Genomic DNA, 14,213 nt, shown 5'->3' on the forward strand with positions numbered 1-14,213 from the left:
TGAGTGATGGCCTATTCAGATACAAGAATGTGTAGAAACTTGGATTCACTTCACTTCACAATCTAACCTTGTAATTATACAATTAATTTAAAATAGTAAAAATATATGAGTATTAAATGCAAAAATTGTAAATGTCTTCTTTTTTGAAAAATGTGATGAAACAATTGGCTTAACCATTTATTTAAATTGATCATTGAATTTTACTCTACTTCCTGACTCTCTGAACTAGACAGTGGAAGGGGAATTCAGCTTTATTGAGATTGATGAAAATGGTAGAATTAGAAGATGGAAAATAACAGGAGTAGAATGTTAACCCGCTGTTTTACCAGACCTTTACAGTTATTGCTGTATTTAAATACACACGTGTAGTACAGCATTAGAGTCCTAGACTGTCCATTGGGATTTTTAATATAAATTGTTTCACACTTTTATGGTTATTTGTACAACTGTAAAAACTAAAGAATTAGGACCAAACATTGTGCAGGTATTTATCTTATGTTTAGACTTTCCAATATAGTTACTGCGTACCATACTGCCCACTTTCAGGACTATTGTTTGCAAGTTTACATGATAAGGAAGTCAGGATTTGGAGGCTTTATCTTCTGTATGTTTTTGGTTCAACATATAATTGAGAAGTTTTCTTTTGAAGCAGATCCGTCTACTGCTAGTTAAGCTGTGATTTAAATCTTACCTTAACCTTCTTCTAAGGTTGAACCCAAGTACTACTGATACCAAAACTAGCAACTTTATGGGAAGTCTCTTATACTGTGCATAGAAATATTCCATTCTGTTGTATTTTATTTTGGGTATATGCTAGGGGAATCCTTTTTCTGAAGCATTTTGTAGGTGATTGTTCTCACTAGGGTTACTCAGGGGGGAATTAATTCAAGTGTTAATAATATAAAGCTAATTATGCAGTCAAGAAAATCCTTGAAACGGTTACACAGCGGATTCAGAAAGGAAGACATCCATACGTGGTGAATTACATGGTTACGTAATTATTCAATACACAGATCATTTTCACACTGGTATTTGTTATGCAAAACAACAACAACAAAAAAGTAGGATATGATCTTAGAAGTTTCTGATGCACAATCTTTTATTTATTTTTACTGTTAGAACTTCATAGGGAAGTGCAATTCCACATAGAGCTGTACATTCCCAAGTAAGCTTTACAAGAGAATACAATAAAGTCAGTGTTCATCTGAACCAGGGCATTTTGCTCCAAGGATGTCTCCATATCCTTTTTCCCTCTGTAATATACAAAGAAGAGTAGGGTACCTAATTCTTGACATCTTGTATGAGTGTATCTCGTAATTTTGACTAAACACATCCTTGTGTACTTCAGAGAGAAATACGATTTTTCATTGTGAAGGTTTTTCTTACAATGGACAACTCCAGTTCTCTCAGTCAGCGTTAGGAGTTTATGTGGTGCCCATGAAGACACCCAAGGGCTCTGATTCCCAAGTAGGCGAAGCCTGGCTGAGGCTGAGTTCTGTTCCCAGCTGCCTACACCTCACCTGATACACAGACAGCTGAGCTTCTAATGAATCAACTGCTGTACTGCCACATCCAGCAGCTCAGCATGTATGGTGAACTGAAGCTGGTGATGACGTGCGTTAAAATGCTGCTCCTGAATTGCAGTGATTCAGGAACTGATTCCCAAGTAGCTCAACCATCTGGGTTGTTGTGGCAGGAGGACAGACAGCTGGCAGTAGTGACTTGTCAATTCTAAGCTACATTGTCTCCCTGTCTCCCAAAAGGTGAAATTCACATCCTCTACCCTGTACAGATAGTACGGCTGTTAGATGTTCTGAGATAAAGCAGGCAGCACAGTGCAGTGACAAAACCACCTATGTCTTGTTCGCCACGTGAATGTCCTGTATTTGCCAGCAGATGAGGGGTCCCAGGACTCTATCTGAAAATAAAAGCTTGTATTTATAAAGCCTGTCCTTTTTTCAGCTCACTTTGTATACATACTACAATTAGGTTCCTCTAAGCAGGAACCTTTCTATCCACTAGAAAATCTAGGATATGTATCAATGACAGAAAAATCTTGAATTAGTTCAACTGCTGTGGTTAAAACATTCTCCTGCATAAAATATAGGCAATATGTGGGACTTGGAATTTATTCTGTTTACTCTTGTGACAGGTGGATTTGGTCATTCAGTTGTCTTTCAAACAAATTCATCTGAAACACAGTGTCTGATCTGTTCTTAATGTTACCGTTCTGTTGTCCTTAAGGAATTAGACATATCTGAGGCAATGAAATATGTGTCCGAACCCTACTTAGTGGTAACAGTCTTCCTATGGATTCCTAAAGACAAGAATGATGGAATTATTTGATGCAGAGATGTGTATACAATGTTCGTTCAGACTAAAGAGCATTTTTGATGAAGTTTCATAAGTGCATTCTTAACTGCCAGCTTTGGTTTTAGTCAGTGTTTTTGTGGCACTCACCTTCCTGAGTAGATTATTAGGAAATAAGATACTTGTCTCGTTTTATTTTACACATCAGAATTACCTGTGTAGCTAGACACTGTTATGAAATAAGCTCGCTGAAAAAAGTTTCACTCATCACTAGACCATATTCTTTTCATGCTCGTGGAGTAATACATTATGCTTTCATCCTGTTCTACATTCTGTGTTAACAGAGCACAGCAAAAGGAAAGTTACTTCGTTTTCTTCGTTTTATAAGGAGCGGTCTTTTACTGGACCTTATCCCAAGTGAACCTTTTACTACCTGATGTTGTGGTTTAACCTGGCAGGCAACTAAGCACCACGCAGCCATTCGCTCACTCCCCCTCCCCATAGTGAGTTGGGGGAGAGAATCAGGAAAAAAAAAAAGGTAAAACTTGTGTGTTGAGATAAAGACAATTTAATAGGACAGAAAATGTAGGGAAAATAACAATAATTATTATGATAAAGAAATATACAAAACAAGTGATGCCCAATGCAAACGCTGACTGATGTCCAGCCAGGGCTCAAGCAGCGCCCCCCCAGTTTTATTGTTCAGCACAACACCATGTGGTGTGAGACACCCCTTTGGCCATTTTGGGTGACCTGTGCTGGCTGTGTCCCCTTCCAGCTCCTGCATCCCCAGCCTGCTCGTTGGCAGGGCACCATGAGAAGCTGAAAAGTCCTTGGCTCTGTGTGAGCACTGCTCTGCAACAACTAAAACGTTGGTGTGTTATCAACATTGTTCTCATCCAGAATCCAAAACACAGCACCATACCAGCTACTAGGAAGGAAATTAACTCTATCCCAGCTGAAACTAGGACATTTAATTTAACTGTATTGATACAATGAAAGATACCCATTTGTGAAAGAGAGAATATCATTCCAGTGAGGTTCAGCTGTCCCTAGAAAATGAAAACAAGTCTCTAATCACTTCTATATGGTTTTAAGATCCCTTCTAAAAGGAAAATTAGATTTTTACATGAACTCACTCCATCTTTGTAGATTTGGTGGAAATGGAAATTAGTTTGCTTTCAACCATGTTTACTTTATTGTCAGTTTTTTTCATTGTGTAAGATTTTCTTAAAGCCTGGCAGCTGAATATCCTATGGGGATGACAGCTACAGTAATTTTCTGTTTATAAATATTCATGATTTGAAAGCTATAGCATTAATTACATTCATTTGCATATCCATCTGAACACACAAGTAAACTGCAAACTTTGTGAACGCTTATTTAATAATATAAAAGTGACATTTCCTTCACAAAGAACTTGATTTTTAACATCCAGTGATGTATTCATTAAGATTTATGTCTGAATGTAGTGACTGGATTTTGATGAGAACTCTGGAGCTTCGTAGAAAAAGAATAACCTTAAAACAGCTAAAAGGAAGCAGGTGTGCTAATGTACGAGAAGATTTTTGTGGAATGAAGAACCAGTCCTGTTTCGTTTCTAAGTCTTTTGGGGTTATTATTATTGCACGCATCTTTTAATTACATGAATCAAAAGATACCCCTGTATTTTGGAATTTATTTTTGTGACTATTTTCTTGTGATTTTTTTTAAATCAGGAAAATTTAGTGTTTTAAGAATAGTAAATTTTCCAGATCTGTTGTTTTTCTTTGCATGTAAAGTCAATTCATTTGATTTATGCTTTTTATTTTTTTAATAAACTGTTCCACATGTACAATTTATAGTTTTGTTGCTATCCAGATTTTTTCTGTTTTCTCCATTAAGCTGTATTGTTGGGGAGGAAAACGTCTTGTGGAAGGAAATGGTAATAGCTGTATCTTTTTCTTCTGTGGAAAAACTATATAAAAATATATGTATTTTTTTTTACGAGTAAGGATTGCATCTTAATCTCATAGGCCTTTGTCCTACATTGTGTACACACAGTGTAACATTGTACAATAAAGGCACATTTTTGCACATCCAGTGTAATACCAGCACAGAAAGGGTTGCTGACACTGCAGTACGTGCTGTGTTTCTGTGGATGTTCCACTTTTCAGAGCCTCAGTAAGCTGAACATAAATGAGCTAAGAAGCCTTGGTGAGTTAGCTGTGAAATGTCTGTGTGAAATAATCTTTGTGGAGAATTCAAAACGTGCATCAGAGCAAAGCTCTCTGTAGCATTCTGAGGTCCATATCAATACCAGCTGTGCTGTCTGAAGTGCATCTGCGAATGATACAGGTTGCTATTAAGGACCAAAAGGTGGTTGTGTTTGGGAGATGGGCTTTATAGTTTGCTTTAATATGGGTTCTAACTTTTAGTATTTTGGCTACTTATATAACTGAGAGAAGTTGTACTACATAGTATAAATTCTTCTGTAATGCCCTTATGTATGCTCAGAAGAAAACTTGGCTCATTCTGTGTACTTTACTGTGCAAGTTTCTGAATACTTACATCTTGTTTATCAGCTACCTTATATCTAATAAACATCTAATAATATGATTATGAATCTCTATAAATATTTTCTGTACAGATTTGTATTTATTTAAAACCCTAACATATTTATAATAGTGTATGTGATTGAAGTGAGTGAGGTCATCATTGTGTCTGTAAGTCATCAACTGTTTGAAAAAGTCTTGCGGACAATGCTTTGGGGAATAATTGACTTTTTTTGGGCTTGTTTTGAAGGTATTAAATGTCATGTTTATGTTATGTGGCAATGTATATGTAATCTTAAAATATTTGCCATGCTGATGGATGGCGCCTGTGAGATACTGCATTCTTTTTGAGATACTGAGTTTTATTTGAGCCAACGGGGGTTTCCAGGCCTTGCAAGTTCAAAAGCAACACAATGAAAAGTAGCAAACTTGATTTCTATATCTATCTACTTTGTCTTGACCATAGTTTGTTGTTGTTGTTATTTTACCAGGAATGCATAAGGAAGAACATCTTACGAAAGGCATGTTTGAAAAATATGCTTTACTCATTAGGGATCATGGAAGTTAGATGAGAATGACTTTTTTTTTCCTTAACATAAAGCTACCAATTTTTATCACATTCTTTCTTTAACTTCACAAAAGCCAATTCATAGGTTTCTTTGTTTTCCCATGCAGGTTTTGAAGCATCATTTTTTCTTTTATTTTCTTTACACAGCAATCTTATGGAGAGTTAGGCAGGCCTATCTGGCTCCAGGTAGCTGAGTCAGCTTACAGGTTCACTTTGGGCTCAATTGCTGGAGGTGAGTAATTTGTCTGGTTCCTATTTTCAAGCCTGGGTTAGTAGTCTGTCTCGCCAGACTACATGGGATCATCTCAAATGCATTTCTTGGTTATATACATGAAGAATTGGAGGGCGGAACTGCTACTGTTTATGCCATTCCTTTATCGCTTTTGTGCTAATATTCCTCCACAAACAGCTGAAACTCTACTCACTTCAGTAACAAATTTCTTTACTGGTAGCTCTCATTGCTTCTTTTCCTGATTTAGTTGTCTTTGTTCTGGGCACACTGTTTTATGTAATATGTAATAAATCCATTCTCCTTGAGACTGTTTTCTGGATTTTCAGTATTGTCCTTTCTTACTTCCAAGATACCAGAGACCTTACCAGCTTGTATTTTCTTTGTGTTTAAATAAATGTTGTAGAAAATAATCATAATGATATACAAACCAACAATGATGTTGCAGAAATAATACTTCAAATACTTTCTCATAGCTGTTGGTGCTACGGCAGTATATCCCATAGACCTGGTGAAGACTCGTATGCAGAATCAGCGTTCCACCGGTTCAGTCGTAGGAGAGTTGATGTATAAAAACAGCTTTGACTGCTTTAAAAAGGTTTTGCGTTTTGAAGGCTTTTTTGGTCTTTACAGAGGTAAGTGAATAAAATACATGTATCAAGTTAGGGATTTTCTACTTTTTTTTTTTTAATACCTCAGGAACTAGAGTCTTATGGGAAAACTAGGAAACTTGATACCATATACAATTTTGCTTCTGTTTCATAGAGCTGAATATGTAACTTCCCTTGAGCACTGTTCATCATAATTGCTGGGAAAAACTGTGCCTTTCTTGTTGTTGTTACTGATTTGCTCCTTGGTGCTTAGATTGTTTAAAGTCCTAATCTCTGTGATGTGAGTGTTGTGGACACAATTATCTCACAAACTGAGGATTGTGACTTTTCGCTGGAGGCAAACATCAGGAATAGATTAGCCTGTGAGGAATAAAGATCAATTTTATGGCAAATATTTTTTTATTAAAAGAGAAGAAATACAGTCATTTTGAAAGGTACTTGTTAAATCAGATGGCAGTCTACTTATGCCTCATACCTTTGCAGGTAGCAGGACTACTGTGTGCAAGAAATTGCAGCCTGAAATTCATGTTGCAGTTTATATATCATATTGTTCTAATTTACTTTAAATAATAAATAATGTAACGTATAAAAGAAAAACTCTTCTAAAGTACAGGTTAAGAATTCAAAGCAACTTCTTATCAGTTAGATCAGTTAGAAAAGGTATCTTAGTTATCTTGTTTTAGCTTAGGAGAAGGTTTCGAAGTAATTTTTATCACATCAATAAGGTGACTTACATGAAGGTACATACTAGTCAGTCTTACGTTGTTATTTAGTTGAATTCTCTTATTGTCATTTCATACAAAACGCACAATTTTCATAAGGATCTGTACATCTTTAGTTTATTTTTTAATTGGAGAAAAGTAACTTCGGTGATGGTCACAGCCTTTTCTTCTGCATTGCAACATGCTCTGTCCATGAAGACACTGGTCAGTGCTAGTGTCCTTTAAGGACAGTATCTGAGAAGTTTTTGCATGTCTATGAACTCTGACTGAGGAGTTTTTGGTGATCTTGCAGGATTTTGCAATGCAAGCAAGTAGAAAGAGGAATAGCTCAGTGAATATGTTAATGAAATAGCTGCAATCTCTGTAGATTATGATTTACTAGTAAATTTCTTTCCATTTTTGTTGCCAAATCTTTCATTAAATACTCCGTGAAGTTGCATTTATGACTCTGTTTTACACTTTGATTTTTACAGTGCTTTTGTATAGTACTGATTCCATTCTCCCTCCTGCACCCCAACATGGTTTTGCACAGCAGCTTCTAAAGCTAATTATATGTCATTTTTATTTTGTTTTTTTAACCTTTGGCAAATGCTTTTCATTGATGAGTTAAAAACAATGCCTCACACTTGAGGAAAAATATACTTGTTTTATGGAATATCAGATTGTTAAACTTTTTAATAATATGTTTAATAACTGTCTTTAAGATTGTTTAGCATAAAAGGTTCGTGTGGTTCTTTTGAAAATATTATGCGTAATGGTCAGCATGTTTCTAAGGTCTTGGATTTGGTATCATAGTGTTTGCAGGAGAGTATTAAACTGAAGCAACAGAAATATTTTTACAGAGTTGACTCTCTGTAACTGTGTTCTTATATTCCTACGCTGGATTATCCTAATAGTATTCCCATATAATGACACAATATACTTCTTTACTGCAGTTTAAAAAATAGATTTGAATGGATATTGCAAAGTTTATATTTTTAAATACAAACTTTAAAATTTTTGGTCAAGAAAATCATGACACTTGAATCCTGGCATCCAACTTCAAAACTAATTATGAAGTATTTTCTAAGCTCCCTTGCTAGACCATGGTAGAATACAGAGTGTGTGTGTCTGGGGTGTTCAGCTGCATGTAAAAGGAGGAGGCAGGCTGGGGGGGAAATTGTCTTGTGGTGTTTTGTCTGGTAGTTTTTTTTTTGTTTTTCTTTTTTTTTAAAGTGTAGGCACTGCAGAACTGGATTTTCTTTTCATGGTAGATCAGAGATTCAGGCTGGGAGGGCAGCATTTCTTTTTGTTATTGTCAACCTTTCTTTGTATTTAATAACTACCTTTCCTCAGCATAGTAAGTCTGTAAATCGCATGGAAAGTACTGTGTTGGAAGAAAACACTACAGTGCATATATTAACTGCTGCACTTTCTGCTTCAGCTCTGAGCTTCCTTTTAAGGAAGTACTAACAAAAATCTACAGGTTAAGAACTTCTGGGAATTTTGAAGACTCTTTATGAATTTTCAGCTGTTACTCTTTTCACTTAATGGATAGTGGAAAGCTGCATCGTTACAGTTTTGTTGATGTTGTATGATATTTGATATAATTAGCCTGGGATTTTTTGTTTGTTAATTGGCAAACATTTCTGACAAATTGGTATTCCCCAAGCATGGAATAACACTAAGAAATGAACACTTTTAATAAAGATAAGCCCTTTAAGTTTTATAATCTTATACATATTCCAAGATGAGCATGGAGAAAATGGATTTTAAAATAACAGACGCTGCTATAATCTTGTATGTTAGGAAGTTAAGACTGCCATCTACTGATTTTTTTCTTAAACCTATTAGTTCCTAGAAAGGTATATGTGCTTTTGTCAAAAGGCAGTTCATTTTGATAGCAGCTATTTTCCAGGAGCAAGAGCCTTTCAAAATTGGTTTCTGCCAACTAATGCTTCCACTAGGCAAGATAAAAAAATGTATAATACTAAGAGGATTTAAAGAATTTCATTTTGGACTGAACTAGTGAAAATCCTTCATATCCTTTGTTGACTAACGCCTTCAGAAATCTCAGGTTTAGTGAGCCAAGTAGATGATAGTTGATAATTTATCATAGTTATGTGTATATCTCATAATTAATCTCCTGTTTTGAAAAGTAATTGAAAGCTTTATGGGAAAATGATATTAAGGGGCTAAAAAACTCTAACTAAAACTTAGATTAACTCCTATGTGAGTAGACAAATATAAGGTGTATGTTCAGTCCTTTACCTTTTTACCTGTACAGCAACAGCATCAGGCTTGACTTGGTTGTGGAAAGTGGCTCTGCTCACCCTTTTCATTACCACTTTCAACAAAAATCTTAACATAAAATCATATAGGTATGAATATGCAGTGCTCTAGCGGCCTCGCATGTATAAATGACATCTACCTCAAAGGGTAACTGCCATATACTTAAAAGGGTATCCCATGTGTAGGAGGGCATTTCTGTAGAGCTCTTGTAAAATACTAGTTTCTTTATTAGGAAGATAATGTTGCCTTATGATGTCTTTGTTTCTATAGGCTTGTTACCACAGCTGATAGGTGTTGCTCCAGAAAAGGCTATTAAGCTAACTGTACGTATCTTTTTTTTTTTTTTTTTTTTATTTTCTGGCATCTTTTCGTTTGTTAACATACACAGGATTTATTTCCTAAAATATGTGAAAGATGCCCACTTAAAAGCACTCTAATAAATATGGTTACACATGTACTTGATATAGGTTAATAACGAGGAGGAATAACTTTAAACTGTGTGTAATTTATTTTATCTTCATTAGGTTAATGACTTTGTCAGAGACAAATTCACTAAGAAAGATGGTTCCATTCCACTCCCTGCAGAGATCCTTGCTGGAGGCTGTGTAAGTATCCATCCTGTACTGTTCGTTCCTAGGAAAAATTGATTCTCAGTCATGTGCAGTACAGTTGGAGTGGCAGTTAGTGCGTGTGCTTTGGTGATTTGAACAGAACTTTTTTTTTTTTTTTTTCCCATTCACAAGAACTGAGAAAGTACTTTATCTGTTTGGAAAGCTGCATGCTTCTGAGCTGAGTTCCCTTGGAATTACTTGAACAACCTATTTTGGCACAGTTTCTAACTTTCAGTTTCAGCAGTGCTTGTATTCCACAAAAGGAGCTGCGGTGTGGCTAGAGAGGGTGGGTGCCTTTTCTTCCTTTCCATGCTTTTGCTTGGGGCAGTGGTCTTGGTTAGTTTGGAAAGATAGAGGTAGTATTCGAGAATGGATTATAAAGATCACATTTGAGTTTTCTTCCAGGAAAAAAAATAAGCTAGCCAGTTTAAAAAACTATTTCTTGCTTAAGTTTTTAAAAAGGAAAAGAAATACAGTCTTTAACTTGCCATATGTGACTTCTTTTGTTGTTGTTTATGAAAATGTGGAAAAACTGAACAATGTAGTCTGATCTTTCAGATAACAGGTCTGGACGAATCTTCAGTTTAATTTACTTTATATAAAATGTACCTACATTACTCCAGACCCTAACTACATCCCTCATCTAAATACAGTTCAAAAACAAATTGTGTTTTCATTGAGATGAAGAACTCTAATTCAGTGGATCTCTAAGCAAGCTCTAAGTGGTTGGAATTGATATTGATGATAGATATTTTTGGTTTTGCACATCGGCTAATTTCGTTTGTGGGATTCCCCAACAGTTGTCAACCCTATAAAATGTTTAAGGCTTGAGTTAGTTTTCTTTTGTAGCAGAGAACACTAATAACTTCCAGTTGAGTAGGCTGACAGGCTGGTATAAAACCTCCTCAGCTTACAACAAAACCTGGGGCAGAAAGGTTGTTGACCTCTGCAAACTTTTAATTCAAAGAAGCAGCCCTGAAGGGAGGCTGCTTATAGTTCTGCCTGATTGAATTTGGCAGCCTGGTACATGCTTGAGTCTTCACCTGTCAGTGTACAAAGTTTATTTTCTGAGAAATGTGAGAAAGCAGCTGTGATGTATAGCTAGCAAAAGACTAACCTTTTTTTCTGGAAAGCTCAATAACACAGAAAGCGCATACAGATCATTTGTAACAGAAGTGAATATAATTCATTAGTGTTTTTCTCTGTGTTGCAGTTAAATTCACAGTTTAAACTGAACATCTGATAATCAATTATATTATTTTTACGTTGTTTTGTACTGAAATGTGTAATATTAAATACAAACTACGTTAAAGGCGTTTCCTCTTCCTGATAGGTACTCCTTTTTCAAAATAACTTCTTATTGTCTTACTGTAGTGAATATACAAAAATCAGGGAGAAAGTTTCAGATAAGCTTTTGGAAATTTGGATGCTTTTGTGAATCTAAGCAGATCTATAATCTGTCCAAACACAACCCTTTCTTCTAGCTGATTGTATTAGCTGATATTATCTTCAAAAAGGAGATGAGAATACTTTTTTCACTCCATTTGGGAGAATTTTAGGTTAAGTTGGCCTTTGTAGGAGAGGTGTTGGTCAGTTTAGCAACCTCAGGGATGTTTTTAATTTCTTTGCTGCCTTCTCTGGATCAGCTGGTAATCCTACCAGTTTTTGACTTTTCTGTCTGTACTGATCCTTAATTCCATTTTAGCTATTTCACTTCTTCCTAAATACCAAAATCTTTATTAGTAAGCCTACAGAGTTTATTCAAAAGGTTTGAAAGGAACAATTGACTAAAGCAGTATCAAGTTAATATGTTTGTCTCTCATGTCCTTTTCATCCATTGTGATAGCTCTTTTATTTGTTGATTTGCTTGGAATTAGTGTTGTTGTTCATTGTATGCTTTTTGTTTGTTTGTTTGACAAAATACTATGAGACATAACCAACAGTTATACCCAAGGATGTAACTTGTGTTACAGGGGCTTTGTGTATGCATGGGCACACAAGATTTTTTGTTTGGGAGATACTGCCTTTTTTCTTCATCTTTCCTTAATTCTGTTCCTTCTCTCTTTGTTAGTATAAATTATGGGTTACTGTGGCACTGTTTGGCTTTTGTCTGTGCTAAAATCACTTTCAGTATCTGCGTTTGGGTAGCTTTTTATTTGTGTTTGTGTAGCATTTTATAAATTGTTTGACACTTAAATGTTTTGCAAATAGTAGATTATAAATAGACTGAATTCAAAACATGCTTTTCACCACATTATAGCATCAGAAGAAACTGCGTTATATCTGTATATAGTTCTGAGAGATGTACTTCTTAATATCTCTGCCCCTCACTTATTTGTGCTTAGCATTGAACCTTCTCTTGATTGACAGCAATAATACTGTTCTTCATCATATGAAAAACATAGTGGGATTGGTGGTGGATGAGCTAGCCATATTTTTAGCAGTTTTATACAGAGGCTTTCCTTGGCTTTGAAGGTCTGCCTCCTTGCAAGCAGTACACATTGTGCACACCGCTGTCCTCAACCTGGAATCAACAAAATCCTTGTGGGGAAGTGGTGGCAGCTTGGGAAATACTGCAGCAGACGTAGCAAGTTCTCCTCTCTGGATGGCAGTGCTGTGTCAAAGGCTGTGTATGGTGTTACAGTCCTCTAAGACCCACAAATGAGGACAGATAAAACCTTTGACATTAAAACAGTAGTGATTCAGGACAACGTGCACACGGCTCTGAGTATGCTCGGCTCTGAGTATGCTCAGCTCTGGAGTGTCTGCAAGATGCTGTAGCACCCAGCAAAGGGACAATCCGCAGAAATGTGCTTCCTCCAGAATCAGCAACTCCAAGAGACTGCATTAAGAAGACACTATTTCTGTCTCAATTGCTGTAAGATTTTGGAAAAAAATGCTGTCCCCAGCAAAGCACAAGTCTTCGTTCTCATAGCTGTTAACAGAGACATCCACCCAGGCACTGGCCTGTTTGTACGGTCAGCTGCCTGTCAGTTGTCTTCCTTCCTTACTGCAGGGCAGGGACCTCCCGCAGTCAGCCAGTGCTCTGTGTTTCTTGAAACTTACCTGCTAGCCGCTGGGCAATGTAAATGTCATTGGGAAGTGTAGGGTCTGCTCTGTCAAAGCCCAAATATTCCCAGCTGCTCCCAAGTTGTGGCTGTATTTGAAATCTGCAAAACAGCTATGTGGGGCAGCTCAGTTACATCGGTCAGGTCATACCTGTCAAGAAAAGGGTTTCTGGTCACTGATGGAGGAAACTGATATCCTATCTTCCTACCTTCCTGAGAGTTTACTGCTTTGTTAATCATCAACAGCACTACCCATGCTTACACATGTTCTGAGAAAATGATTTCTTTCCCTACTGTTACTGTAATTAATTAAATTACATTTCATTGTAATTCAGTGATTAGCCCGCATTTCTGCCTTTGAAATTTTCAGCTACCATTAGCTTTGAGTTGCAGGGAGACTGAGTGAGGCTTTGGCAATGCTTTCCTGTATCCTGACAGCAGCTGGGGAAGCAAAGAGCTCATACCTGATATGGACAGTGCTACCCAAAGGAACTTTACACACATGACGCATGTGAGTACGTCATGAAGGGCAGGGTGCTGTGGGGTAGCTGTTCATCCTCAGCTGGGCAGAGAGGCTGAAGTCAGCATCTAATGCTGTATGAATGATACATAAGTACTGTTACAGAAGACAAAGATGCTGTGAATTAACACTGTAGTTCCTATGAGTTACATAGGAAGAAATGTATTCTTCCCATCAATGAATTGTGTATTGCGCCTAGTATTTTGAATGGATGAATCCTTTTTCATCTGAAAGACTTTTCTGATTTGTGCTGCAGGATGTGGGTGCCAGAAGGAAAGGGTCTAAGAACCCTTCCTGAAGGTGTAGGCAATGCATCTGTTGACAATTAGGAGTGGGAGGTGTGTGTCTCTGTGTTTGCATATATATACACAGAGGTCCACTAAAATGTACCATTGATTAGGAACTATTATATATTTAAACATTAAATCTAACATCTAGTCTAACTCTTTTGGTATATTTGTAGATAAACAAAAATTGTATATTTGTACATACATGCATACATACAGACATGTGTACATGATTTAATTATAGATTATAAGGCAAATAGAAATGTCATAATTTAAAATGTTAGTTTTTTATTTAACATGGACAAATGCAGATTTTTAGCTGCCAGACTGCTACTTTTTAAAATCTTGAGGATACTCTACCTCTTTTGATGTACTTTAAACAGATAAAGTTAGAAGCAAAATTAAACTTTACTGCTTTATCTTAACCTCTGTGGCAGGAATTTAAAGTTAGGGAGAAATGAGTTGTTTAGTAAAAGAGGCAG

General features: G+C 36.3%; 1 protein-coding gene across 5 annotated transcripts in view; it reads left to right on the top strand.

The window, feature by feature from the left end:
- Positions 1-14,213, top strand: part of SLC25A12 (solute carrier family 25 member 12) — a 51,321-nt gene that overhangs the window by 27,087 nt on the left and 10,021 nt on the right. For all 5 annotated transcript variants that reach the window (XM_048061541.2, XM_048061542.2, XM_048061544.2 and 2 more), the window contains 4 exons: positions 5,560-5,644; positions 6,118-6,276; positions 9,516-9,568; positions 9,770-9,850. In XM_048061541.2, coding sequence (XP_047917498.1) covers positions 5,560-5,644; positions 6,118-6,276; positions 9,516-9,568; positions 9,770-9,850 — 378 coding nt within the window. The remainder of the gene's footprint in view (positions 1-5,559; positions 5,645-6,117; positions 6,277-9,515; positions 9,569-9,769; positions 9,851-14,213) is intronic.

Source organism: Anser cygnoides, chromosome 6 (genome assembly GCF_040182565.1).
Source record: "Anser cygnoides isolate HZ-2024a breed goose chromosome 6, Taihu_goose_T2T_genome, whole genome shotgun sequence".
Taxonomy (NCBI): Eukaryota; Metazoa; Chordata; class Aves; order Anseriformes; family Anatidae; genus Anser; species Anser cygnoides.